Source organism: Sturnira hondurensis, unplaced genomic scaffold (assembly GCF_014824575.4).
Source record: "Sturnira hondurensis isolate 20B ecotype Veracruz unplaced genomic scaffold, ASM1482457v3 Scaffold0017436, whole genome shotgun sequence".
Classification (NCBI taxonomy): Eukaryota; Metazoa; Chordata; class Mammalia; order Chiroptera; family Phyllostomidae; genus Sturnira; species Sturnira hondurensis.
This window is the reverse complement of record NW_028090067.1, coordinates 8,202,595-8,229,563: the sequence shown is the minus strand read 5'-3', so window position 1 is coordinate 8,229,563 and position 26,969 is coordinate 8,202,595. Positions and strand designations below refer to the sequence as shown.

The 26,969-nt window shown below is 40.9% G+C and overlaps 1 protein-coding gene across 1 annotated transcript in view; it reads left to right on the top strand.

The window, feature by feature from the left end:
- The first annotated feature begins 12,081 nt into the window (after positions 1–12,081).
- Positions 12,082–26,969, top strand: part of SLC5A8 (solute carrier family 5 member 8) — a 39,525-nt gene continuing 24,637 nt past the window's right edge. The window contains exons 1-5 of the mRNA XM_037068032.1: positions 12,082–12,509; positions 17,048–17,113; positions 19,017–19,068; positions 25,230–25,297; positions 26,446–26,600. Coding sequence (XP_036923927.1) covers positions 12,159–12,509; positions 17,048–17,113; positions 19,017–19,068; positions 25,230–25,297; positions 26,446–26,600 — 692 coding nt within the window. The 5' untranslated portion in view covers positions 12,082–12,158. The remainder of the gene's footprint in view (positions 12,510–17,047; positions 17,114–19,016; positions 19,069–25,229; positions 25,298–26,445; positions 26,601–26,969) is intronic.

Here is a 26,969-nt window from a genome sequence, read left to right as displayed (position 1 = left end):
CAGGAGCCTGACACCACAGAATGTGCTGTTTCTTCCTTCTACAGCCACCAGCTAGACTCACGGCTGCTGGAAGTGTTCCTGAAACTTGGAGCAAATGAAATTGGGAGAATGGGTTATATGACACTGCCAGAAACTGGAGCAGTCACTGCAACCACGGCAGAACCAATCACCTCGAAGGAAATTGCCACAATGAAGACTATTGGTAAAACAATCCTACCTATTTAGAGTGGCCTACTGCCAGTCTAGAACATTTCTACCCTCTGGCCCAGAGTGAGGAATAGGTACGGCACAGGAACAGGCCAAGAGTGGCTAACATTGGCACAAAGGAGAATTTTGGAGCTCCAAGTCCTAAGATCTTCTTCCAGAGAGGAAACAGAGGCACAGAGAAGTTCAGAGACTTGCCTTAGATCACACAGCAGGAGTGGCATCCGAACTCTGGACTTGCAGTTCAATGTGCTTTCACTTGGGACATGATTTTTTAAACATAAAACAATGTAACATTTTTTAAAATGTAGAAATTTTAGCCAAAAATATTACTTGTAATCACAACTTTTCAATAACTATCAGCATTTCTGTATTTTTCCTTCAAATGTTTTCATTCTCCTAAGTTTCACGTAACCGTAATTACTGACTATACATGTTCCTATTTTTCAAAACAAAAGAAAAAGTGTTTTCTCATTTGTAATTTAAGTATATTTTTTATGTTCATTCACATTTATTTATTGAGCATCTACATGTATCAGGTACTGTTCTAAATAAAACAATATCCTTTTCCCACAGAATTAACATTCTAATGAGATAGATGTAGAATACATAAATAAGTAATGTATGATATTTTCCCACCAAAGTGGATAGTTTTTTAAGTATATTTTATTGATTATACTATTACAATTGTCCCCTTTACCCCCCTCTGCCTGGGACCCCCTCCCTCCAGCAAACCCCCTCCCTTAGTTCATGTCCATGAGCCATGCGTATAAGTTCTTTGGCTTCTCTATTTCCTACACTATTCTTAACCTCCCCCTGTCTATTTTGTAACTATCAATTATACTTCTTAATTCCTGCACCTTTCCCCCGATTCTCTCTCTTTCCCCTCCCAGCCGATAATTCTTCAAACGATCTCCATATCTATGATTCTGTCCCTATTCTGGTTGTTTGACTAGTTTGTTTTTGTTTTCGTTTTTTAGATTCAGTTGTTGATAGTTTTGAGTTTGTTATCATTTTAATGTTCATAGTTTTGACCTTTTTCTTAAGTATTTTCCTTTAATAGTTTATGTAATAATGGCTGGGTGATGATGAACTCCTTTAGCTTTACCTTGTCTGGGAAGCACTTTATCTGCCCTTCCATTATAAATGATGATAGCTTCCTGGATGAAATAATCTAGATTGTAGGTTCTTGCTTTTCATCACTTTGAATACTTCTTGCCAGTCCCTTTTGCCTGCTGACTGTCTAATGAGAACTCCTTTGTAGATAACTCTCCGCTTTCTCTTGCTGCTTGTAAGGTTCTTTCTTTATCATTAACCTTTGGCATTTTAATTATGATGTGTCTTGGTGTGTTCCTTCTTGGGTCCAGTTGTTTGGGACTCTCTGTGCATCCTGGATTTGTATGTCTATTTCCTCCATCAACTTAGGGAGTTTTCTTTCATTACTTTTTCAAATACGTTTTCAATTTCTTCTCTTCCTCCTTCTCTCTTGGCAGCCCTATGATTTGGATGATGGTACTTTTGGAGATGTTCCAGAGTCTTCTTATACTTCCCTTGTTTTCTCGAATTCTTTATTTTGGTTGAATGTTCTGTTCTAGTTGAATATTTATTTCTTCCTTATGTTCCAAATCACGGATTTGAATCCCAGCTTCCTCCCCTTCACTGTTGGTTCCCTGTGGAGTTTTCTTTATTTCACTTAGTGTAGCCTTCATCTCTTACCTTATGTTGTTGCCATAATCGCTGAGTTTTCTGAGCATCCTGATCACCAGTTGTTGAACTCTGCATCTGATCAGTTGATTATCTCTGTTTTGTTTAGTTCTCTTCCTGGGGTTTTGTTCTGTTCTTTCATTTGGGCCACATTTCTTTGTCTCCTCCATTTGGCAGCCTCCCTGTGTTTGTGTCTGTGTATTAGGTAGAGCTGCTTTGACTCTTTGTCTTAGCGTACCTGTTAAGTTATGTGGCGCAGAGCCTTAGGTGTTCACCAGGGCAGGGCAACCCTTCACTACTTTGTGGCTCTGTGTGCAGGTACAGGTCAGAGAGGGGACAGTACTGCTGCCTGGCTTCTGGAGGTTTGCCTGGCATTTGCCCCATTTCCAGTCACTTCACCCACTCCCCGTGTGGAACTAGCACCCTTACAGCTGTTGCCCTGGTGTTGAATTCCAGAGTGGGTGGGTTTGCATATATTTTAAGACCACTGGGGCCCTTCGAACTGACTCTCCTGAGTCACTAGCAGTTTCTTCCATCACCCTAACCCTGTGTTCTCTAGCCAGAATTTACAAGGCTTTCTTTTCCCAGTGATGCAACCCTGGGCTGCACGGTCTAGTCTGGGACTGGGATTGCTCACTCCTAAGGAATACCCCAAGATTTTTACACACCACACATGAATGTGGGATGTCCTGGTCCACCACCTCTGTCTCTCTGCACCATGCCTCACTGCACGTTCTCCGGCCCAGCTCCCCGGCTCCATTCCTCCTACCTGTCTGGATGAATATGGCTTCTTTAAATCCTTCATTGTCAGACTTCTATACAATTTGAAATTTGGCAGTTCTGGGTGCTTTTTTTGTTTTGAGGTTAGTTTTGATCCTTCCTGTGGTTGCACAAAGAGGCAAAGCATGTCTACCTCTGCCTTCGTCTTGACTGGAAGCCCCAGTGTGGATAATTGTTACTGAACAAACACCATTATGAGGAGAAGATGCATCTCATTTTCTCATAGAAACATATAATTAACATTAATTTTGACAGGAGAACATTTCTTTTTCTCTCGAGCCCCCCAATTAACATCCACTTGTGCTAAAACAACACCAATCCCATCATAATGGACACAATGATATTAGTCACATCATTGCTAGACAATTTCCATAGGACACATGCCTGTGTTTGCAGAGCATCCATACGATACCTGCTATTTATGTAATTAAATGTTTAATGCAGAAAAAGGACAAGCAATAAAGATGAAAGACATGAATGAAAATGATGAACGAGATGAAAACTTTCCTAAGTACTTGAAAAGGAGAAGCTTAATGCAACCCACATGATTTCTGAGACTGCAAGGATGCCACATGGGCACTTATGCTGAATGTGCCCTGTGGCTTCCTAGCCCAAGAAATCCAAATCCATCCTCTAAATGTGAAGAATGCCCTATAAGCTAAAGTGGAGGTATTAAATAAAACTGATTAAGCCTACTTCTTACGATATCTCCTCATCCCCTACCCTCATCACACACACACACACACACACACACACACAAAACACAGTTCTATACAGGGCAGGACTGAGTAGTATAATGGCAGGAAGTTGTAAGTGGCAGGTAAAAAAGAAACAATATATAGTACTGCATATATTTATATCTACATGATAGACATTATATGTAATGTATGTGTCTCCATATATAGAATGAAAATAAAATACATAGCAAGAGGATGGGGAACAATGGAGGTGGAGATGGGGTGAGGAAGGTCACATCTAACACAGTATAATCAAGGAAAGAGGGTCTGACTGGTCAGAGGTGATATTTCAGCACAGCTGTGAATGACGTGAGAGAGCAAGGTATGGAACTATTTAGGGAAAGAGCATTCTGGCAGGAGAACAGTAAGTACAAAGGCCCTGTGGCAGATCTTGCTATCTGTGCTCAAAGGATGGCAAGGAGGCTGGTGTGAAGGAGCCCAGTGAGGAAGGGCAAGGTGGTAGGAGCCCATGCTGGCCAGACAGCTAGATACCAGATCAGGATGCCTTGCTGGCAATGCTCAACACCTGAGTACTTTGGAAGCCACTGGAGGATTCTGAATGAGGACACAATCGGCATGATATTTGAAAAACATACTATTGCTCAAGAAGATAAATTAGGAGAATACCATGGGATTCAACCAAGAGGAGGACATAGTTTGGGTTAGGGTTAAAAGTGTTCAGACAGAGACAAGTAGTATACAGTCTTAGTTTTGAATATGAAGTCAACCAGATCTGCTTTGAGTTGAATGTAATACACCAGAGAAAAAGAAAAATCCATACTACTTAATAACAGCAACTGCTAACAGTAACCTAAGGCATACTTGGTGCCAGGTCCTCTTTCTATGCTTTACGTATATTAACAACAATAATACTGTTTGCCTTTCTAGGGCCTTCCCTATGCCAGATCGTCAGTGTTTTAACATACATTCACTCACGTCTTCATACCTGTCCCATAGGGTGGACACTTTTATCTCCATTTTTAGGTGAGAGGCACAGATTGATTTGACAGTTTGTGTAAGGATGACCCAGATAGGAAGTGACAGAGCTGAGCTCTGACCCCAGGTTCTGGCTGCAGCGTTGAGGTTCATAACCACTGTGGCCAAGACCTCTTGTGATTACAATGTTTTGATTTGAGCAGCTGGGGAGGTGATGGTGCTGTCAACTGAGAAAGGAATATCTGAGGCAGAGCAGCAGTTCTGGGAGCATGGATGTCAAAAGGCTGGGCTTTGGGCATGCAAAGTTTGAGACACCTCTTAGACCTCCAAGGGGAGATGTTGTGTGGCCACTGGATAAGTATCAAGAATCTCGAGTTCAGGGCTCAAGAGAGCTATGTGGAATGACCAGCATATAGATGGAATTTAAAGTGAAGGGACTGGATGAGATAACCCACCATGTGACCAGTGGAAGGGACTAAACCCTGACACACTCCAACATTCCGTGTTTCGAAATAGAAGGTAGCTCCTGCAAAGGAGACTGGGAAGGAGCAATGTGTGAGGCAGAAGGAAAACCAGGAGAATGTGCTGGAAGCCAAGAGTTTCAAGGAGAAAACCATCCACGCTGAGAAATGCTGCTGAGACGTCAAGCAAAGCAAGGGTGTTTCAGTCCTCGTGATGCTGAGTCTAACTGCTGCACACAGTTCCTTCGTGTGGAGGGAGGGGTTCTTTTATTATTTGCTCTCACGTGTTCAGTTCCATCACAGATAGCTCGCTGAGTAGAGGAATAAAGGTCATTTGATCCAAGTTACGTTGTTAATTTGAATTCAGATTAAATCACTTTTGGGTATCATGTATGGTACTAGGCACCAGAAATGTAGGGGTAAGCAAATCACTGATTTTCTGCTTTTGAGAATGGACCAGGCAAGAAGGGGAGGGGGAAGAAGGTGAGGAAGAGGAAGAGAAAGGAGAAGAAGACAATGATTTGGATATCTGAGGGTTGCCTAATGAACTTAGCCAGGACACCCCATAGAAAAGCCCAAAACAGCGATGAGTCATGTAATGATGGAGTTATATTCTGACATATGTGTCTTTAGGTGGTTTTGTCATTGTGGGAACATCACAGAGTGTACTTAGACAAACACAGATGGCGTAGCCTACGACATACACACCTAGGCTGTATGTTATTGCCTGTTGCTGGCAGGCTACACACCTGTGCAGCATGTTACAAGATGGAATGCTGTAGGTAACTGCAACACAATCGTAAGTATTTGTATAAATTTCTAAACACCAGAAAGATACAGTAAAAATAAAATATAAAAGATAAAAATGGTACACCTATGCAGGGCATATACCGTGAATAGAGCTTGCAGGGCTGGACATTGCTCTGGGTGAGTCCGTGAGTGAATGGTGAGTAAGTGTGAAGAGCCAGGACAGTACGGTGCGCTACACTTTATCAACACTGTGCACTTAGGCCACACTAAATTTATAAAAACTGTTTTTCTTTCTTCAATAATAAATTAACCTTACGTCCTGGCTGGTGAGGCTCAATGGGTTGAGTGCCAGCCTGTGAACCAAAGGATCATTGGTTCAATTCCCAGTCAGGGCACGTGCCTGGGTTGTGGGCCAGGTCCCCAGTAGGGGACGTGCAAGAAGCAACCACACATTGATGTTTCTCTTCTTCTCCTTCTTCCTCCCTTCCCCTCTCTAAAAATAAATAAATGAAATCTTTTTAAAAATAAATAAATTAACCTTAGCTTACTGTAACATTTTTACTTTATAAACTTTTTTTAACGTTTCAACTCTTGTAATAACAGCAGAACACAAACACCTCGGACAGCTGTACAAAAATAATGTTCTACATCTGTCTTCGGTATCAGTCACAGTGAGTAATGCACTGCAATGTTATCATGGCTACAGCGTCACTATTCAACAGGGATTTTTCAGTTCCATTACATCATTGTACATGCCACCCACCATTGACCAAAACGTCATTTTACGGCTTATGACTGGAATTTAACAAACCTCCCCACCCAACAATCCTCTCAAGTATGAAGGTAGATTTTTCAGACATGCTGGCTCTTAACAGAATTACTCACCCTCTGGATTCTTTGTCAGGAACCTACTGGGATGGGTATGCAGCCCAGACGAAGGTGGCATAGCGAACAAGAAACCTGAGATTCAGGTAGTGAAAGATGGTTGATGAAGACCAGGAAAATGCCCAGAGTGTGGTAAACTGAGATCCTGGGGCCATAACTGTGCAGCTACCAGTCTAGAGAGCAAACAGTGCGCAGCGATTGCCTGATGCAGCGAGACGTACTGAGTGGAGATGTATACCCTTGAGGAAAAGTATGGGGAAGCGATGAATGGGGGAAGGATGCAGGGGGTCTCTCCTTTTCTGGAGTATGTAGACACACCCTTAGTCCCCAGGTTTCAGTATAGAAGTTCCATTACAGTTGTGCCCAGGGTCTCTCTTGTAACCTCTGTGAGTGAAGCTTCAGCGGTCTGCTGGGGTGGGGGAGGGGCAGTGGCTCAGCGGCAGGAGGTAGGTGAGGAGATGAAGTAAAATGTCCTCATATACAGATGCTTGACCAATTCCCTCTTCTGCCTTCCTTCCACATCATCTTCACCACTTGAAGAACTGTTGTTACCACCAATTTCTGATCCTGTTTGGGCTTCTAAGGCATATGGAAGCCTACTTTGGGGCCTCCTATGCTGCTGGCTTCCATTTCAGCCTTTTCTGTTTCTTGTGTGTGTGTTTTTAAGTAAATTTTTACTTATTCATCGGCTTTCTGGCTTCCAAAATTTTCTTCTTGTTCTTTTGTTTTTACTCTCTTTATCCTTATGGTTTATGATGTTTCTATTCCACTACAGCTATTTTAGTGAGGTTTAGGAGGAAACAAAAGGTAACTATATGTGTTCAATCTGCCATGCTGTTTAAAAAGGAGTTTTTAAAAAATTGTGAACTATTTGCGTAGTTTAATAACTAGTTATTGTGTGAACAGCCATTAAGCAGTACTCAAATCAAGAAATAAAACATTTGCTGGCACCCTGAGAGGCCTCCAGGTGTCCCTTCCTGATGGCAATTAGATCTCTAAATTTCATTTTTTAGACATTTTTGAGGAATTCTCACTGCCAAGGAGCACTGTAAAGTAGGATCAGTACAATAACAAGTGCAGCATTTTCTTTAGGCGATACGCAGTGGTGGGTGCTTGGTTTTATAAAGATGAACAAGCACAGTCCCTTTCCCCAAGGAGCTGACCCCTCTTTCACAAGAGTAAATCAAATGACACCGACTGTTAACGGAGAAGACACCTTTCAGAGTGTCTAGCTGGCTCACCACATTCCTGCAGAGTCTTCCTGCCCCACCCTCAGAGTGAATCTTTGCAGCCCTAATGGGCACCCTGCTCCTCTGGCCACAGCTGATTGGATTAGAGGTCTAGGGACACGTGACTCCAGTTGCACCAATGGGATTTCCTCTCTAAGGGATCTGAATTAGAATTCAAAGGCGCTAATTGGTCTCTGCTGCCCAGTGAATTGAGGGCATGTCCACACTGGCCTGGACACTTCTGACCATGTGTCCGTGGCCATGCGGAGAAAACCCATCTGGAGAGGAGGAAACCAGCAGGCACAGAGAGTCGCTTTCCAGTTTCTGCTTTCAGACTCGTGGACTCCATGAGATACCCCTGCCTTGATTAAAACAGCTATAATACTAACACTGTACCACTCTACAGGCCAAAAACTGAGTATTAACATGTGAAGAGGGCTCGAAGCACGAGAGAGGCTATATCTGGTTGAAGAGTAGATGGAATCAGGAGTCATGAAATATTCTATGAAAAACTTTTGACAACTGAGTGGGTGCACCATAAACGATGGGTAAAATTCTAACAGGAGGGGATGGCGTGAGAGCGTTTATAAGCGAAAGGAACCACGCAGGGAGAGAAAATCGGGGGCTTTGTCCCAAGATGGTCCTTGTGAAAATTCAAGAGCTCTTCAAGCAGTTTTTGTCTCCACAAGAGCTGTGACACATGCAGCACATTCTAGGTCCTTTTCCCACTTGGAAGTAATTAACAGCAAGTGTCACTCCATTTTTACAGGCCTCCTTCTACCTATTTTGTTTTAAACAAAATTAAAGAGGCCACCCAGGGAAACTCCTGTATTTCTCCAGAAAAAAAAACTTCCTCCAGAAAGATGTGATGTAACTAATAATGCAATGCTGTGATCTTCAGTATAAATTTCAATCCTGTTTCCTCATTCCAGGATAAGTGGTAATTAAACACTTCCCAGCAGTGTGAGGTGACTTATAGGAAATCCAAACACAATTTCACTCCAGGGAATCCTGTTTGACTCTCTTGGCCGTTTCCTCAATGTCTGTATCCATGGCCTTCAGATGTATTAGATGACCCATTTTGGGAGCCACCAACTCCTTTTCTAGAAAAAGAGGTACTTCGCCAAATTTTAAAAACACACCACAAATGGGACTTTAAAAGTATGTAAAATACTTCTTGTGGTTTGAACAGCCACTGTCCACAAACTACGCTTCTAAAATCTGAATGAACTATCCAGTAATAAGGCATTACATAAATAGGCATATTTCATATTTTTATATGTTTATAAGTACATTGATTAATGAGAGGAGTAAAACTGAACTCAGTAGGAAAGTTTGGAGAGAAACAAAGAAGTGAGAATTTGTACCTCATAGCTAATATTATTTACTTTATTTAGGGAAAGACCTAGTTTTTATACCAAAGTCACTTTCAGCCAATAAGCCAGTGAAGTTATACATTTTTCTGAAGTTATAAATTTGAAAGCAGCTTATGTTACTCTCTTAACTGTTGACCCATTCATAATTGTAAGTATTATTCGTTCCAAACCAATCTTTATCGTAGCCTTGCAGTTAGTACTTCTCTGAGCTCAAAATAGGGTCCTTTTTTCACCAAGCACTGAACATAGATATTACCGTTACAACAGATGTCATTACAACACTTTCTATATCACGAAGAGATTTTCATATTCCAGCCTTATATAGGTAAATAGTCCAATTAAAAAAATGGGCAAAGGACCCCAAAGTTCCTTTGGGCAAAGCCTCTTATAAAATTGGAAGTTACAAAATAGTCATGATTATGCAAAGTACAGCATAAGGTACACAGTCAGTGATACTGTAATAGGCGTGGTGGGAGGCGAGTGCTGAGACCCCATCAGGTGCATCACTTCAGAAGTCACGTACCGGTAAATGCCTAACCGCTACGCTGTACACCTGAGGTTAATACACTGCTGAATGTCATCTGTAATTGAAAAAAAGTATTTAATTAAAAATACAATAGAAAAATACCTGTACATTGAATAAAAAGATGACTACTTCAGGTTTTCTCAGCTGAATTTTCATGTGAAAACAAAGCAAGAGATAAACAACTTCATATATTCAAAGGCTCAAAATAGAGAATTTGTGTATGCTTTTGGAAAACACTATTTGCACTGGCCAGGTAGCACAGTTGGTTAAAGTGTTGTCCTAGTACACCAAGGCTGCAGGTTCAATTCCCAGTCAGGACACACACTTATATATGCAACAATGTATAAGTGGAACAACAAATTGATGTCTGTCTGTCTCTGTCTCTATCTCTCTCTTTCCCCCTTCCTCTCTCTCCCTCTCTAAAAAAAAATCTGTAAAAGGAAAACATTATTTGAATACATATATCACATAAATTGAAAGATTTTTAAAAAGAACAACATACAGGTTATACATAGTTCATGACGTTGCATAAATGTTATTAAAGAAGGGAAACGGGCCATTTCTAATAGCAGTATTTCCAAGACTCACATCAGCCCTATTCTCAATAACCTGGAAAACAGCTAGGAAATTATATAATGCCAGCACTTTTAGTGCCAGGGGCTATTTGTATATAATCTCAGTTACTCCTCTGTAACAATGTAAGAAAAGAATTACTATCCCCAATTTGGATGTGGGACAGTAAAACGTGGCAGTATGTACTTGCTCAAGATATTGTGTCTAGTAGGTAACAAAGTCAGGAAGTCAGTTTCAAAGTCTAGAGTTTAACCTCAAGCTCTTCTGCCTCTCACATGACTGTGGAGACATACTGGTCATGAGCTGCCAAAGGTTCTGTTCCTTACTGTAGATATCTAAAGTTTTGAGTTTTGTTTAAGTAGCACTTTTCATATCTAGGGCTATTGGCTTTAAAGGAAGTTTCCAGAAAATTGATTCAACAGCTAGAAGAATTCTTGTGTTGCATTCCTCTGTGTTGTGCTTCCAGGTTGTACTCGGTATCCCTTTCTCTCTCTCTCTCTCTCTTCCTCTCTGTGTACAGACATAGATATACATAGATATATAGACATGTAATAGATATAGGGATAAATGTGTATAATATATAGTTACGGTAAATTTTACACAGTTGGAACATAATTTCAAACTATGTATTTATTTCAGTAATTGCATTATTTGGATTAACTTTCATTTCCTTCTTTTTTTCCTTGTGAAAATGTAATACAAATAATGCCAGTTTACCAAAAAAAAAAAAAAGAAGAAGAAAGAAAGAAAGAAACAAGAATGCTTTATTTACACACTGGAGTGGGCTAAATGTGTGCTGAGGACTGTTTACCAAAGACCAACTGATAAATTATACTGGTGTATGAAAATGAGTAAGAATGGCCTGAAATAGACCTGTGCATGGCACGTTTGGCTGGAAGTTCTGTTTCAGAAGAAAAACCTGAGAATCACATTACAACTGCGACTCATACGTTAGTAATATTTCAAGGCAAGCCACTTAAAATGTAGCCTGAGTACTGACACTGGAAACGATCTTTTCTTCCATATGCTTTCAAGTGTCTTCCTCTAAGTGTACATTTATGACCACGTTTAACACATTTGAATTCTACAGGTATAGCACATGATTAAGAGAACAAATTCTGACCTGAAATCAGACCTGGATTAAAAATCTTAATCTCCACCATTCCCTTGGGCAAGTGATTTATTTAATCTTTCTAAACCAGCTTCCTCATTTGAAAAATGGAGATGATCCCTAGCTCAAGGGTCACAGCAAGAATTATGCTCATCTGATGTCTAAGGTGCCAAGCATGTTGTACAGTACACGGTAAGGCTTGTTAAATAGTAGGTAGTGGTGAAATGTGTTGATTGGAAACGCAGGCAACCCGTAGCACAGACTTCCTTCCTCCCGTACAATCGCTTACCTGCGTGAGGACTGACCCTTCCGCTCAGTGCACGCTGTCGCCCCAGTCGCCCATGAATTTATCAAATAAGAGATCTAGAAATTCCAGTCGTATTTTGTTATAAGGACCTGGACCTTTCGACTTGGACAGCCTGACAACTGCCCTTCGATCCACACTCCCGGATCAGCCGCCTGCTCATTTCAGTGATACGTCTCGTCGGATGCAGAAGATTCAGTTCGCGCCGAGCTCTCCCTGTGCTTTGCCAGACGTGGCTGGTGGCGCCGGGTCTCGCCTGCCCAGCTGTCCGCGGGGTCCGGAAGGTCCTGGCAGCTGGCGACAACTCGGCTCGGCTGGCGGGCGTCTCGGAGGCCCCAGAGCGAGGGCTCCGCGGGCTGCGGCGGTTGCAGAGGCTGCGGCCGCTGCGCGTCTCCCTCCCTGCCCGGGGGCCGGCGGGGACCGACGGCCGGAGGGCGCCTCCAATCGCCGCTGCGCGCCACGCCCGCCACGCCCGCGGCGCGGGGAAATAAGAAGTGAGCGCCCTGCGCGCAGGAGGAGCGACGGCGCGGGCTGCGCTCCCCGCAGTGGCCACCTCGCGCTCGGGTCGGCGACCGCGCGGCCATGGCCGGGCCGCGGCACATCGGCACCTTCGTGGTGTGGGACTACGTGGTGTTCGCGGGCACGCTGCTCCTCTCGGCCGTCATCGGCGTGTACTACGCCTTCGCGGGGCGCAGCCAGCAGACTTCCAAGGACTTCCTGACCGGCGGCCGTAGAATGACCGCCGTGCCGGTGGCGCTGTCCCTCACCGCCAGCTTCATGTCTGCCGTCACCGTCCTGGGCACCCCCTCCGAGGTGTACCGTTTCGGGGCCGTCTTCGGCCTCTTCGGCCTCACCTACCTCCTGGTGGTGCTCATCAGCGCGGAGGTCTACCTCCCGGTGTTCTACAAGCTGGGAATCACCAGCACCTACGAGGTAAAGGGTGAGACGGTGGGCTGGGGAGGGGGCGGGGAGCGCGCGCCGGGTGCCCGAAGCGGGTTTCCAGGTGGCAGACTGGCCGCCACCAGGCTGAGGTCTCACCCGGTGCAGGTCCACCTCCGCCCTCCCCTTTCGGGAAGAGGTGTCCTGTGAAGGAGGCAAACATCCTGGGACTAGGCTCGCTCGGGACGTCAGTGAAAAAGAGAGGCTTCCCCCCTAAGTGGAGTGATGTGGACTAGCGCTCGCTGAGGGCCTTTCTGCCTGGATTCCGAGTCAAGACGGAAGATTTTAAAACTTTTTATCTTGGGGAGGGTAAGCCCTTCTCGTCTCAGCTCCACCTGGAAATGAATCGCCGTGTCCCAGATCCTCAGGCACCGCTCACCCGTCCAGGATAGCTGGGGAAACCTTTGTACACCCCTTCTGCCCTTCCACCCCTTCCAGAGAGGGGCAGGTGCTCCAGTTAAGTTGCTGTATCTCTCGTCCCAGTCAGTACTTGCCTTTGAGGCCAGCTTCTACCACTTACTAGCTGGGTAACGTTGGGCGACTTAACCTTTTGTGCCGACTTCATCTCAAATCTCAGAGTGAAAATAATGATGTCACCTACCTCACCCAGTGGTTGGGAGGATTAAAAGGTGTGATGCAAGTGCAGCGTTTAAAACAGTGTCTGGTGCGGGGTTGGCGCTGAGTAAATGTTGGCTGTACGTATTGGTGTTGTGGTGGTAGAGGTGGTTATTTTGGGATCACTAGGAAAATTGGGCTGTGAGGTGCTTAAACAGCTCCGCCTTCTCTATGGAAAGATGCTTAAAGAAAACTGGCTTTTCTATTGCACAGGTCCACTGGTTGTAGGTTTTCTCAAGTTGTTTGCAGGAAAGGGCTTTGTAAAGATGGTGAATCTTTGATTTAGTATAGAATGTCAGTTTATTTCTTAATAATTTTAAAGCTTTTATTTACTTATTTTTAGAGAGAAGGGAAAGGAGGGAGAAAGAGAGGGAGAGAAACATCTATGTGAGAGAGAAACATTGATACCTTGCCTCTTGTACGGGCCCCAACTAGGAACTGGACCTGCAACCCAGGGGTGCTCTCTGAGCGGCAGTCCACCTGGCAACCTTTTGGTTTGGAGGGCGATACCCAAGCAACTGAGCCATACCGGTCAGGGCTGGTTTAGGTTAAAGAGCTGTTGAATGGGAGTGTTGGGGGAAGATGAAAGCTCAGGGGACCAGTGGGGTCCAGCTCAGTGCCCTCAGGAGTCTCTTTAATCCAGGCACTAATCTGTGAGCCACACACACAAATCTATACAGATTTCCTGTCTAATAGGCCATTACACAGAGGACTCAGAGTCTCATCCTCAGTGGCAGCTGCCTCTGTCCTTGAACTTATATAGCGCTTGCTCCAATCCAGAGTCACTGGAAGTTGGTTTCCTAGTAAGGCTGGTTTAATTGGTGCTGTGGACAGGGTCCCAATGGTACAGCAAGTGTTAATGCCAAACTGTGTGGGTTCTAGGAATGTCACCCAGGACAAGGCACCTTGGGGACAGCATTGCTTTCCTCTGGTCATTGGGTTTGGGAGCCTTCAGTTATCACCCTGGAAGTGAGCAGGATGGAATTTCTGTCTTGCACAAAGGTGACAAACTGGCTGCCCCAGGCCAAACTCAATATTCAGTCATGTTTCCCCCCACACACTTACGGTGTTTTGAAAAAAAAAATAGCACTTAATGATGGTAGAAGTCAAATAAAATTCCAGATCTGACTTCTTTTGAAAACCTTCACTACTGGTGACACGGAGCCCACATCCTAAGTGGCCACAGGAACACCAGTTTACAGCCATTGCCGTCACCCCCTGGTTCCATACTGAGGACTCATCCATGCGTTTGCATCCATTCCATTTGCATTGGAAAGTAAATCCATGCATTTACTTTCTTGTGCTAGAGAACTCTTCATCAGCACTTATGTCTTCATCAAAAATGCAAAAGGGAAAATGGAGAGGGGTGAAAGGAGTTATTGTTTCAAGGGAGCTGTGGGACCTGTAGGCATTTGAGTTTGTGAGCTCTGGTTGTGTAGTTAACCAACACCAAAACTCAGAAGAATCTGGCAAGAGGACATCAGTTTTCACAGGTGAATGCTGCTCTCATAATCACTGACCCGTGCCTCTGCAAGGTCAGTACTTAACCCAACTTAACCCAACCAGAAATGGATTTCCCACACATTTCCAGAGTGGTGGAGACTAAGTTAGCAGGGTTTCAGCTAACCCTGGCACACACACACACACACAAAAAAGCAAAACAAAACACTAACATTTGCTGAATGTTAGTACGTGCTTGTTTTACATACATCATCAAACTCAGTCCCCAGAACAGTCCTTGTAAAGGAGGTACTATGAGAGAGCCCCATAATGCAGGCAAAGAGCCTCAGAGCAAATTAGGCTACATAAGAGAGCATGAAGCAAAGCAGACACCTGCCTAAAGGCTGTGCAGTGGGGCGTGTTGGCTGCTTCTGAAGGCTCTAGTGAGTCTTCTAGAGGAATATTTCGTTTTATGGTGAGAGCTGGAGCCACCCATGCAGAACAAGAAGTCTCAAGTATAAAATCTCTCCCCATTTCTTGTTTGTTAGCTAAAACCAGCTGTTCAGAAGTATTTTTGACATCTCCTTATCACCGTCTTCAAAGCGTAGCCCTGTTAGGAGTTCAGCAACTTCCAGACCCACAGATAAGAAGTAAAATGCAGGAATGTAATTTCCTCATCACTTCTTCATTATCTTCCTGGATCCAGCGAAATTTGTGTGTTTGGACTGAATCGTCTAGACTGTTTTTAAAAAATAATTCAGTAGAAGTTTTAGTGTCTCTAAATTATTCAAAGTTCTGAGGAGTATGGCAGATCTTAGTTGATCAGCGGCACCTACTGTTATTCTCTAGTTTTGTCTGGAAATCCTAGAGCTATTTTCTGAACCTACTTCTCAGTGACTTGGGCTCCTGGAAGGTCTCCAGGTATTTCTTTAGCAGCCTAGTAATCACCAATAGCTGAGGGAGTGTGATAGACTTCTTGGTTCTACCTGGAGTTGGTCTTGTGTGAGCATAAGTCCATAGGTCTGCCTGGATCCAGCTGACATTGGGGGAAAAATAAATTTCATTGAACCAAGTTACTTGGTTCAACTTGCTATGTATGTTCAATGATGAGGTTGCAATGTTGGGGTTCTCTCTGAGCCCAGTGTCCTCATGTGCTTATACTTAGTACATGCTCATGGAGTTGTCAAGAGGACAGTGTACAAAGCAGATACTTTATAAATGTTAGCTGCAATTATGGAGCAAAAGTATTTTCCCCTTTGGTTATTACCTAATGTTAGTTTTTTTTCTTATTTTTTCTGCTATCTGAAAAAAGATTATTGTTGTCAGTCTTAAAATTCTCTCGACATGTAGTAATAACATTTAAGTTAAAGAATGTCTTGGACTCCAGCTTTCTTCTGGCTCTGAAATTCTAGGATTCTAGCTCTATAATACATTCTGATGTGTAATATAGGCAGAGCAGACTATATTACAAATATAATGGATGTCAAGGGGAGTAGGAAGAATGGCAAGGTTGTTGGTTCTGGATAAATATTGACTTTGGTTGATTTAAGTTAAAACATTATTGGAAAGATAACAGAGAGACAAACCGAACAGACTGAAAAGACAGAAGTCAGGGCAGCCTCTGAGGCCACTCTGCCAGAATCAGTCTGTTTCTGCTCCAGTCATACTCTGTCTTTACATCTTGTCTCTTAAGATTCAAATGCTGCCCTAGCTGGTGTAGCTCAGTGGATTGAGCGTGGGCTGTGAACCAGAGGGTTGCTGGTTCAATTCCCAATCAGGGCACATACCTGGGTTGTGGGTCAGGTCCCCAGTGGAGGTCACATGTGAGGCAGCCACACATTGATGTTTCTGTTCTGTTCTTTCTCCCCCCCCCCCCCCGCCCCCTGCTCTCTAATAAATAAAAATCTTTGGGGAAAAAAAAGATTCAATTCATCAAATACCCACGAGAAGAACTGAGAAGAGAAGCTGATGAGGCCAGGCACTTTGATAATTCTTACAATTGCCTTGCAGTGGGAATGGATTGATTTGCTAAGTGAATCAGGAGAACTGTATGGAGTAGCTACGTAGATACCAAGAACAAGGGGAGAACTTTGCTTGTCCTAAAAATGCAGAATATAATTTTATTTATATGACATCCTGGAAAAGGCAAAACTAGGGTTGGAAAACAGATCAGTTAATCGCCAAGACTGATGGATGAGGGGAGGGTTTGACTACAAAAGAGCAACATGAGGGAGTTTTCCAGGGTTAGGGAACTATTCTGTATGTGTTAAATCTCATTGAACTGTACTCTAAAACAAGAGTCTATTTTGCTGTTTGTAAATAAAAATAATAGTAAAATAGAAATAGAAAATGCAAATTAATTATTAAAGTTTAACTTTCTCATTCCTTCACTTCTTAAGCTGCTTATTTCTTTAAAAAAAAAAAAAGAGTGCCCAGAGGTTTTACATGTAACCATTTTTCCTTTTTTTTTAAAACAGTATTTAGAACTTCGATTTAACAAATACGTTCGTCTCTGTGGAACAATCATCTACATTATTCAAACAGTAAGTAGCTTTCCATTACTTTATTTTACCTTTCGTCACCTATGATGTTTTTAGTCAGGGCATGTGGGCCAAGCTTCTTTTTTGGTAAACACATGAAAGATAAAAAAGAGATGCTGGAAATAGGAGGAAACAAAAAAGGAAAAGTACTCATCACTACCCAGTATTAATCCTTCAGATTGCTGAAGAATGTTTCAGCAAATGAATTTCCTCCTGGGAAAAAAATGATTTAAGTGAACGGTAAGTATTGTATTGGTTAAGCAACACTTGTGTCGTTTTAGGAAAATAAGCTTTTGCTTATCCCACCTCTCCACCAGAGAGACAGTGAGGACATTGCTGAGATGACAGAAATTTTTGAGAGAGCTGTGGTAGCTGACCCCATGAATCGTAACAAAGGAAAAACAAGTTGCATGTTTTGTAGTATTTTCGCAACATATTAAATAACAGATTTGAAAAAAAATTAATTGACACAGGAAGACATTAGGAAACAATTTTCTTTGAAAGAATACTTAAAAATGAATCTGTTCTCTCTTTTAAAAATTGAACCTTAAGACCCAATTAAAGCAGTCACTGAGGGTCAAACAATAGAACCATACATTCTGGAGGTGTTTTTAAAGCCAAGTACACAATACAGTAATTTAAGAAGGTGCAAGTATAGATTTACTGTCTGGCACAATGGAAGGCAAAGACTTGCCCGCAGTCAGTGCCAGAGAATGCTTCCCACCCTTCATTCAGGCTGTTGGAGGCTTGTCCTGATCATTGAGACATGATTTATATCTATCTTCCTCTTGGCAGTTAGCTGCTTTAGGGATGGCTTTGGTAATGAAAATCTAGGAAGGAGTTTTTATTCTTATCTTCATTCACAATGGCATTTCTCCAGTCAACAGCCAACTGCGCATTTGCTATAGTACAGCAGAGTACCTTGGTAAGTTACGTAGCTCAACTCCATTTTTTATCTTTGTGAATGACACTGCTTAAATTATATCAGCTCTTAACCCTTGTGGGATGCAAGGAAGGAGCCCGTTGGATTCTGGTAGACTTGCTGACGTAGAGCCGAGGCCAGTGCGTGTGTTTGCTAACTACTCAGACCCTCTTTGGATCATTGTTGGAAAGGGCAACAGGAGAGAAGAGTGTTCAGATGGCTGGAAAGCTAGTTTACTCGTGCAGAAAGATGGGGGCTTTAGCATCTCCCATACGAAGGACTTACTTTCAATACTACGCAAAAACATTCTCATAATATGTTCCTTTTCATAGTGTTTGTATAGAGTAATCATAGAATTAGCTTCTATATGATATAGTTCAAATGTCAAGAGCAATAGAAATGATATTTTGAGAAAAAAGACCTTACTTATCTTATTCACTATTGTACCCCAGATTAATAAATATTTATTAAATGTAGAAATGAACAAAATAAATAATATAAAAAGGGTGGAATACAGTTTTGGTTGGCTTTCATGAGTTTTTAGAGCAAATTTACACTTTTTAAAATTAATGGGCATGCAAATTTTTACACACCAGTTTCTAAAATTTTCTCTGTTTTATTTATGCAGTGATTAACAATAGCTTGAAGGCATATAAATGAGGGACCATCTACGTTTAAATTTGTATTTCTTTCTAATTGTTTTAGACATAGGAATATTGGTTTCTAGCTTGAGTTGATGAATCAGTGACTATCTCCACTAAGCACCACATGAAAAGTCCATATTTTTACACAAAACTGGCTATAAAAGATTTTTGTAATCTATGATTATACCACAAATGGAAAAGGATAATCACCTTAAATAATATTTTCAAGTTATAAACACATTAAGTGTATCAAACTGCTGTTTTAATTTATAATTTGTAGAAAAGTATTGATATTTTATAATTCATATCATTTACTTGGTTTTCTTTTTTTCCCCTCTAGGTTATATATACTGGAATTGTTATTTATGCCCCTGCCCTGGCTTTGAATCAAGGTACATTGTAGAGTTAAACAAATTATGTTACAAAAGTCTACATTTTTAATAGACTTCATTTTCTGGGGAGATGGAGGAATGCTTCCAGTAACCTGCATCAGCTTGAGGTGGAAAAAGTGGGTTCAGTGTCTACACTAGCAGTTTCCTTGGGTTCCTGAATCCATAGCTTTGAAAGTTTTGTTCATTTTTAGGATAGATCTCACTAAGCAAGTGAGTCCCTGAGACATGCCATTCTCCATTCCTTCAGAACGGGCGCCCCCTATAGTCTAAATCGTGAATGACTACTTCTTTCCTTTGTGGTTACAACGCGGAACCCATCTACCAGACACTTTTCTTCTGTTTGGCTCAGTAGCTTTGTAAAATCTGTCAGGGACAGAAGCGTTTCTTCTCCTCACTTGTAATGTGGTCCAAAAAGCAAAGTAAATAGATCCGTGTGGTTTGAATATCAGACTGCTACTACTGGTGAAAAACAGATGGCGATAGGGTCCTTATAAACAAGTGTATGAAGGTTGCGCTGATCAACACGTCACTGTTCTCTGTAGTCCGGGCAGGTAATACCTGTGAAACTGGGACAGTTTAGTGAGGCATAGATTCATGTTAGTCATATTCTCCACAGGTTTCGTGGAAACTCCACGTCCTTCGAATTCTTATCAATCAGAAGGGAGTTTACCTCTAAAACTTCCTTGTGAAATTGACAAATGGACTTTGGGATGGGAAGAATATGGTACAATCCCTGGAGTTCCTAGAAAGTGAAAAAAACCTTGCTAACTCCACACTTTATATTTTTTTTAATTTCATGACAGATAAATAGACAGTAGTTATCACCCAATTTTATAAAGTACATCACAAACAACTCTATTAAGTAATGTGCTCTTGACTTCTGAATGTTAGGCATGTTTCGTGTCAATAGTACCAACATCGTAAAGGAAGGATTTCACATGTAAAAAACTGAGCTATGTACTTTGTAAGTTACCTATTGGCTTTAAGTGTTAGTGAAGATTTTTGGCTTTAGGATTTTAAAATGCAGTTTTCACATGCAGTTCTGGGAAAAAGAGAGCAGTACCTCACCAGGCACTATGCTCTTACCAGTTTATTGAGCAACTCCTTTGGAATAGATGAGAACCTGAGGGGCTGCGTTTTGACTGCTTGAGTATCAGTTGTGCATTTCACAGCGACCAAGGTGGTAGTCACAAGCATAGACGTATTACTTGCTGCGTCACAGGTGCTCAGTGGAAACTTGTTTAACTGAATTGAAACTTCGTCGTATTTAAAACATTAATATCTCATTTTTGTCCAGCAGGAGCCTCATTAAGTTGTCTCTTGAATCCAAGTAGTGTTTAATAGCTACCTTGCTTTCTGGAAGAGCAAGATGTTTCAGTTTTACCTTGTAAATTTCCTGGCCCTGCCCGGGCATCAGCTATTCTTTCCAAGGAGAAATTGTATTTAGAGACCACAACCTAAATGTCGGAGGTATTCATCACTAACAAGTTAGTCATTTGTTCTAGGTCTTTTTAGTGGACAGAACTGGGAGATGTATATTAAAGAAAAAAGCAAATGAAGAGTTTATACTAATATTTTCAATTTTTAAATTCAAACTTGGGATTACAGGGTGTTTGCCTAAGAATTTGGCTTTATATTTTGTCTTGTATTTTATGCTGAAACTCCTGTTTTAAAAAAATAATATGAATGAGACTATTTTCTTTATGCAAATCTATCGACATATATTGTGTTCTCAAGCTTGGCTGCATGTTGGGTCCATCTGGGGAATTTTTAAAAACTACTGATGCCTAGTTTTCACTCCTTGAGATACTGAATTAATGAGCAGAGTCACTGAGATTTTTAAAGTCTTCTCTGGTGATTTTAATGTACAAAGTTGAAAACCACTAAGGTAATAGCTTTTGACTAGCAATTTCAAATTTTTACTAATAAAATATAGCCAAAACCAGTTAAAATTTATTACTCTGAAGTTTTTTCCCTAGGGTGTATCCTAGTGGGAATATATATGAAATTATTGTGTATTAAAGTCTTTTGACATATTTAATTTCTCTGTGGTCATATCACAAAATTGATATATAACTTCATTCATTCATTTCATTTTCATTTAGATTTTTAGGAGTTTTTAATTTTAATTTTTATAATTATGTAGAACATTTACATGGTTCTAAAGTCCAGTCTACAAAATCGAATATGTTTAGAAAAGCCTAATTTATATCACAGTCTCTCCTACCCTGTTCCTCCTCCCCACAGGTAATTTTATATCTGTTTTTTAATTTATCCTTCCTTTGTAAAAAAGTACATTTTTTAAAGATAATTTTTAGAGTCATTTTAGGTTTCAACAAAATTGAGGGCAAAGTGCAGAGATTTTCAGTGCACCATCTGCCCCGACACATGCCTAGCTCCCTCCGTTATCAATGCCAGAGTGGTATATTTGTATCCAGAATGAATCTACATTGACATGCCGTAATCACTCCAAGTCCACATTTCCCTTAGACTTCATCTTGGTCTGTACCTTCTGTGGGTTTGGACAAATGTGTGATGACATGTATTTGTCATCATAATATCATACAGAGTATTTTTACTGCCCTAAAAATTCTCTGTGCTCTGGCTGTTCCGCAAGAACTACCCCCTCCTTCAGCAAGCACTACTTTTTCTATAGTTTTGCCTTTTTCAGAAAGCACACAGCTGGAATCATGCAGTATGTAGTCCTTCCAGACTGGCTTCTATTACTGAGTAATACTCATTTAAGGTTCCTGCATGTTGCCCCAGCTGGGTAGCTCAGTTGGTTAGATCATCACCTGATACACCAAGGCTGCAGGTTTGATCTCCAATCAGGGCACATACAAGAAGCAACCAATGAATGCATAAATAAGTGGAACAACAAGTTGATGTCTGTCTGTCTCTCTCTCTCTTTCTCTCTCCCTGTCTCTCTCCCCCTCCCTCCCTCTCCCTCTTCTTCTCTCTCAACTAAAAAAAGAAAAAAGGCTCCTGGCATGTTGTTTTGTGGCTTAATAGCGTATTTCTTTTTAGTGTTGAATAATATTCCATTGTCTGGATGTTCCACAATGTATTTATCCATTGCCCTCCTTAAGGACATCTCAATTGTTTTCAAGTAGTGGCAGTTCTGAATGAAGCTGCTATAAACATACATGTGTAGGTTTTTGTGTGGGCATAGTTTTCAGCTCTTTTGGGTAAATACTACCAAGGAGCATGATTGCTGGACTGTATAGCAAGAGTATAGTTTTATAAGAAACTGTCAAACTGTCTTTAAAAATAGCTATTACTATTTTACATTTTCACCAGCAACACGTGAAAGAATTCTGTTGCCCCACATCCTTGTCAGCATTTGGTGTTGTCGGTGTTCCAGAGTTTGACCATTCTTTTAGGTGTGTACTGGTATCTGGTTGTTTTAATCGGCATTTCCCTGATCATGTATGATTCAAAGGGTATTTTCCATCTATATATCTTCTTTGGTGAGATGTTTGTTAAAATCTTTGGCCTATTTTTGAATCGGGTTGTTTTCTTAACATTTAAGAGATTTAAGACTTTTAAGAGATTTGGGGGGTATATTTTTTACAACAGTCCTTTATCAGTTTTTTTTCAAATGTTCTCCCAGTCTGGATCTGGTCTTCTGATTCTCTTGATACTGTCTTTTTTTAGAGCACATATTTTAAATTTTAATGAAGTCTAAGTGATCAATTATTTTATTCATAGATTGTGTCTTTGGTGTTGTATTTATAAAGGCATCACCATGTGCTAGGTACTTTATTTTTCCCCTTTGTTATATTCTAGGAACTTAATGGTTTTGCATTCTACATTTGCATCGTACCTTTTATTTTTTATGAGCCATCTTGATTTAATTTTGGTGAAGGTGTAAGTTCTATATCTGGAGTCATGTTTTTTGGCCTGTGATGTCCAACTGTTCCTCACTATTTATTAATGAAACTGCCTTTACCCCATGGTAATGCCTTTGCTACTCTGCTGAAGGTCAGTTGACTATATTTATGAGGTTTATTTCTGAGCTCTCTGTTCTTTTCCACTGATCTACTTGTCTATTCTTTTGCCAGTACCACATTGCCTTGATAGGAAGTCTTCAGGGAGAGTCGATTCTCCAGCTTTCTTCTGCTCCTTCAATATTGTGTTGGCTATTCAGAGCCTTTTGCTTCTCCATTAAAACTGTGAAATCAGTTTGTTGATTCTACATGGTTATAAACAAAATAACTTGATGGTATTTTGATTTGGATTGCATTGCATTTATAGTTTAAATTGGGAAGAACTGACATCCTAACAATGTTCAAGCTTTTTATCCATAAACATGGAATATTTTTCCATTTATTTGGTTCTTTCATTTTATTCATCAGAATTTTGTAGTTTTCCTCATATAGATATTGTATACATTTTATTAGACTTTTAGCCAAGTATTTTGTTTTATTTTAAGTATTTTATTTTACTTAAATATTTTAATATTTTATTTTGGGGTGCTAATATAAATGGTAATATGTTATTTTGAGAGTTTAAAAAACAACTTTAATGAAATATTAACTTCATATAAAAATTAGTAAATTTTAGTCTTTGAAAATTATAGTTCAGCTTAAAGGTGCAAAAAGGGAGCCAAGAAGAAAGTGGTCGATCCATTTTCTAAGAAAGATTGGTGTAGGATAAAAGCACCAACAAAATTCCCCTTGTTTATTGTTGGTATACGGGAAGGCCGTTGACTTCTGTATATTAACCTGCATCCTGCAACCATATGATAATTCCTGCTCGGAATTAGTTTCAGGAGATGTTTTATTGATTCTTTCAGATTTTTTATATAGATGATCATGTCATCTGTGAACAAAGAAAGTTTTATTTCTTTCTTCCCAATCTGTGTACCTTTTATTTTTTTTCTTGCTTTATTGTATTGGCAAGGACTTTCAGTATGACATTGAAACATAGTGTTGAAAGGAAATGTCTCTGCCTTGTGCCCAGTCTTAGTGGGAAGTCTTCCATTTTCTCCCCATTAAGTATGATGTTAGCTGTAGGTGTCCATAAATAGTCTTTATCAAGTTGAGGAATTTCCCCTCTATTTCTAGTTTACTGAGAGTTTTTATCATGAATGGACTTTGGGTTTTGTCAAATGCTTCTTCTGCATCTATTAATATGATGATATAATATTTCTTTTTTCTTTCTTAGCCTATTGAGGTAATGAATTTCATTATTTGATTTTCAGATATTGAACTAGCCTTGCATATGTGGGATAAATCCCACTTGGTCATGGTATATCATTCTTTTTACACTTTTATGGTTTGATTTGCTAATATTTTGTTGAGGACTTTTGCATCTTTGTTCGTAAGAGTATTGGTCTGTAGTTTTCTTTTCTTGTAATGCCTTTTTCTGGTTTTGATATTAGGGTAATGCTGGCCTCATAGAATGAGTTGGGAAGTGATCTCTGCTTCTCTCCTCTGAAAGACATTGTAGAGAGTTGGTATAATTTTTTTCTTAAATGTTTGCTAGGATTCACCAGGGAACCTATCTGAGCTGAAACTTCCTGTTTTGGAAGATTAATTCAATTTCTGTAATAGATATAGATAGGTCTATTCAGTTACCTATTTCTTCCTGTGTGAATTGTGGCAAGTTATGTCTTTCAAGGAATTGGTTTACTATCAAGTTTGTGGCCATAGATTCATTCTTCTAATTTATAAAATATAATATGCCCCTCCACTAATTAGATAGATGTCAGCAGATTATATCGACTTTTCTCTCTCTCAGTCCCATTTTAGGAAAGTGCACAACTTGTCTGTCAGGGACTGGGAGGATAGTGTGTTTACTGGAACCATGACAACAAGTACCCCCGGTCTCCATTCAGTCTGGATAGCTGCCTCATAGTGTTAAGCAGTTTCTTAGCTTAATTACAATGTAAATATTTTTCATGTATTTCATGTAGCGAATTTTAGATCTATGTATGGTGTCCGAGGGTAGATACCAGGTCTATTTAATTCATCAAATAGAATTTTAAAGTCCAGTTGTTTCAGTACATCTTATGAGACTTCGGTCTACTTTTAGGTAAGTGGGTATGGAGGTAGGTACCCAATAAAGGATATAGCTTCCCCCTGAAAAATTTTTTTGAGAAGTACTTTTATTATGTATGTTTCACAGTTATACATGTGTTTTCTTTTCTTCAACAGTCACAGGATTTGATCTGTGGGGTGCAGTGGTGGCCACAGGGGTGGTCTGCACATTCTACTGTACACTGGTATGTCCACAACATTTCTTCTCCTTTCGCTCTGCATACTTGCTTTGCAAACTTGAAAATTTTAATAGTTGCATGCTCCAATCTGGACTGTTCACACCTACTCTCCTACCTCCCACAGTATAATTTTTCGTAAGGAATATTCAACCTGGGGTAAATTTTGATTCTTTTTAGAACATCAACCATAACTGAAGATGTTTCCTTTCATCTGAACCATGCAATGGTCTCTAGTCTTGTCTCCTAATTCATCCTTACTGTTGCCGAGTTATTATATAGCTGTGCATATATTATTCCTGAGATAACTTCTCATCACATTTAGGAACAGGCAGAATGTTCAAGGACCAGTATGACTTGTGCACTGTTACTCCCAGTGCGTGCTTAGCAGTGATGCAAGTCTTATGGAACCTCTGAGAGTCTGGATTTTAACCTTTTACATGCTAGATCTTCACAGGGAGATCTTCAAACTCCTTTTCACTGGAGGCCACATCAACCTCACGGTTGCCTTCAAAAGGCTGAATGTAATTTTAGGACTGTGTAAATGTAACTACCCCTTAACAGTTAAGGGAGAGCTCCAAGGTGCCGGGCCAGATAAAACATGGTGGAAGGTGGCTTTGACCCACAGGTCTTGTGTTTGCCACATGTGTTTTAGGAAATAGATTTTCAAGGAGGGGCTGTGGCAGTCAAAGTCAAAGGGACTGGCGAGGACACTTAGGACTTTTGGGGCAGTGGCGAAGACAAAACTATGTTAGTATTTCAACAATCGGTATGACCGTCTGTGTGCATGTGGTTTGAAGAGCAGCCCCGTCTATAGGATAAAGTCTCTGATATCACTCTTTCCCACTTTACTCTGCATTCTTGCCCCACAGTCTCTCCATGCCACTCCACTTTATTCTGAAATATGCTTTGACCTGTCTGTGCTTTTGCCTGTGTTGTTTTCTCTGCTGCAAGCACCTTCCATCGCTGCCTCTAGTGTGTTTGAAGGTTTGGCTTAAACATCACCTTTTTCCTGAAGGCTTTCCCACCCTACCTCCCTGGAGTGCACTTCCTGGCCAAGATCCATGTATTCAATACATTTGTAGTGTAATGTGTGAGCATGCAGGTCTTAATAATGTCTGACAGAACGTTAACCCTACTACGCTTTCCCCTCGAAGGGTGGTCTTAAGGCGGTTATCTGGACGGATGTTTTCCAAGTCGGGATCATGCTGGCCGGGTTTCTGTGTGTGATCATACGAGCCTCAGTGGTTCAAGGTGGGGTCAGCGCTATGGTAAATGATGCCTATAACGGTGGAAGATTAAACTTCTGGAAGTAAGTTGCTATTTACATCTTGATTAGAATATTTGTGTTTTTTTCTGTAAAAATCTCTGTATTGAAATAGTAAGTTTACATTAGAAAACACACACATACACACACACACACACACACACACACAACACCACTAAGGATGTGATACAGGAATTTGAAGCTGGCGAGTCGGTGTGGAAGGACTTGTCACCGGTGTGGAAGGACTTGTCACTGGGTCTCTAAAGGGTTAAGAGAGTCGGGTGTACTTAGTTCCATGACACTTAGGTTGGGGCTTTCTCCTGAGAAGGGACTGACAGGGAAAGAATATTTTCTTCCAGACAGTACAGCCTGGGTTAGGTCGAAGAGAGAGGTGGGGTAAAAAAGGAAGAGATA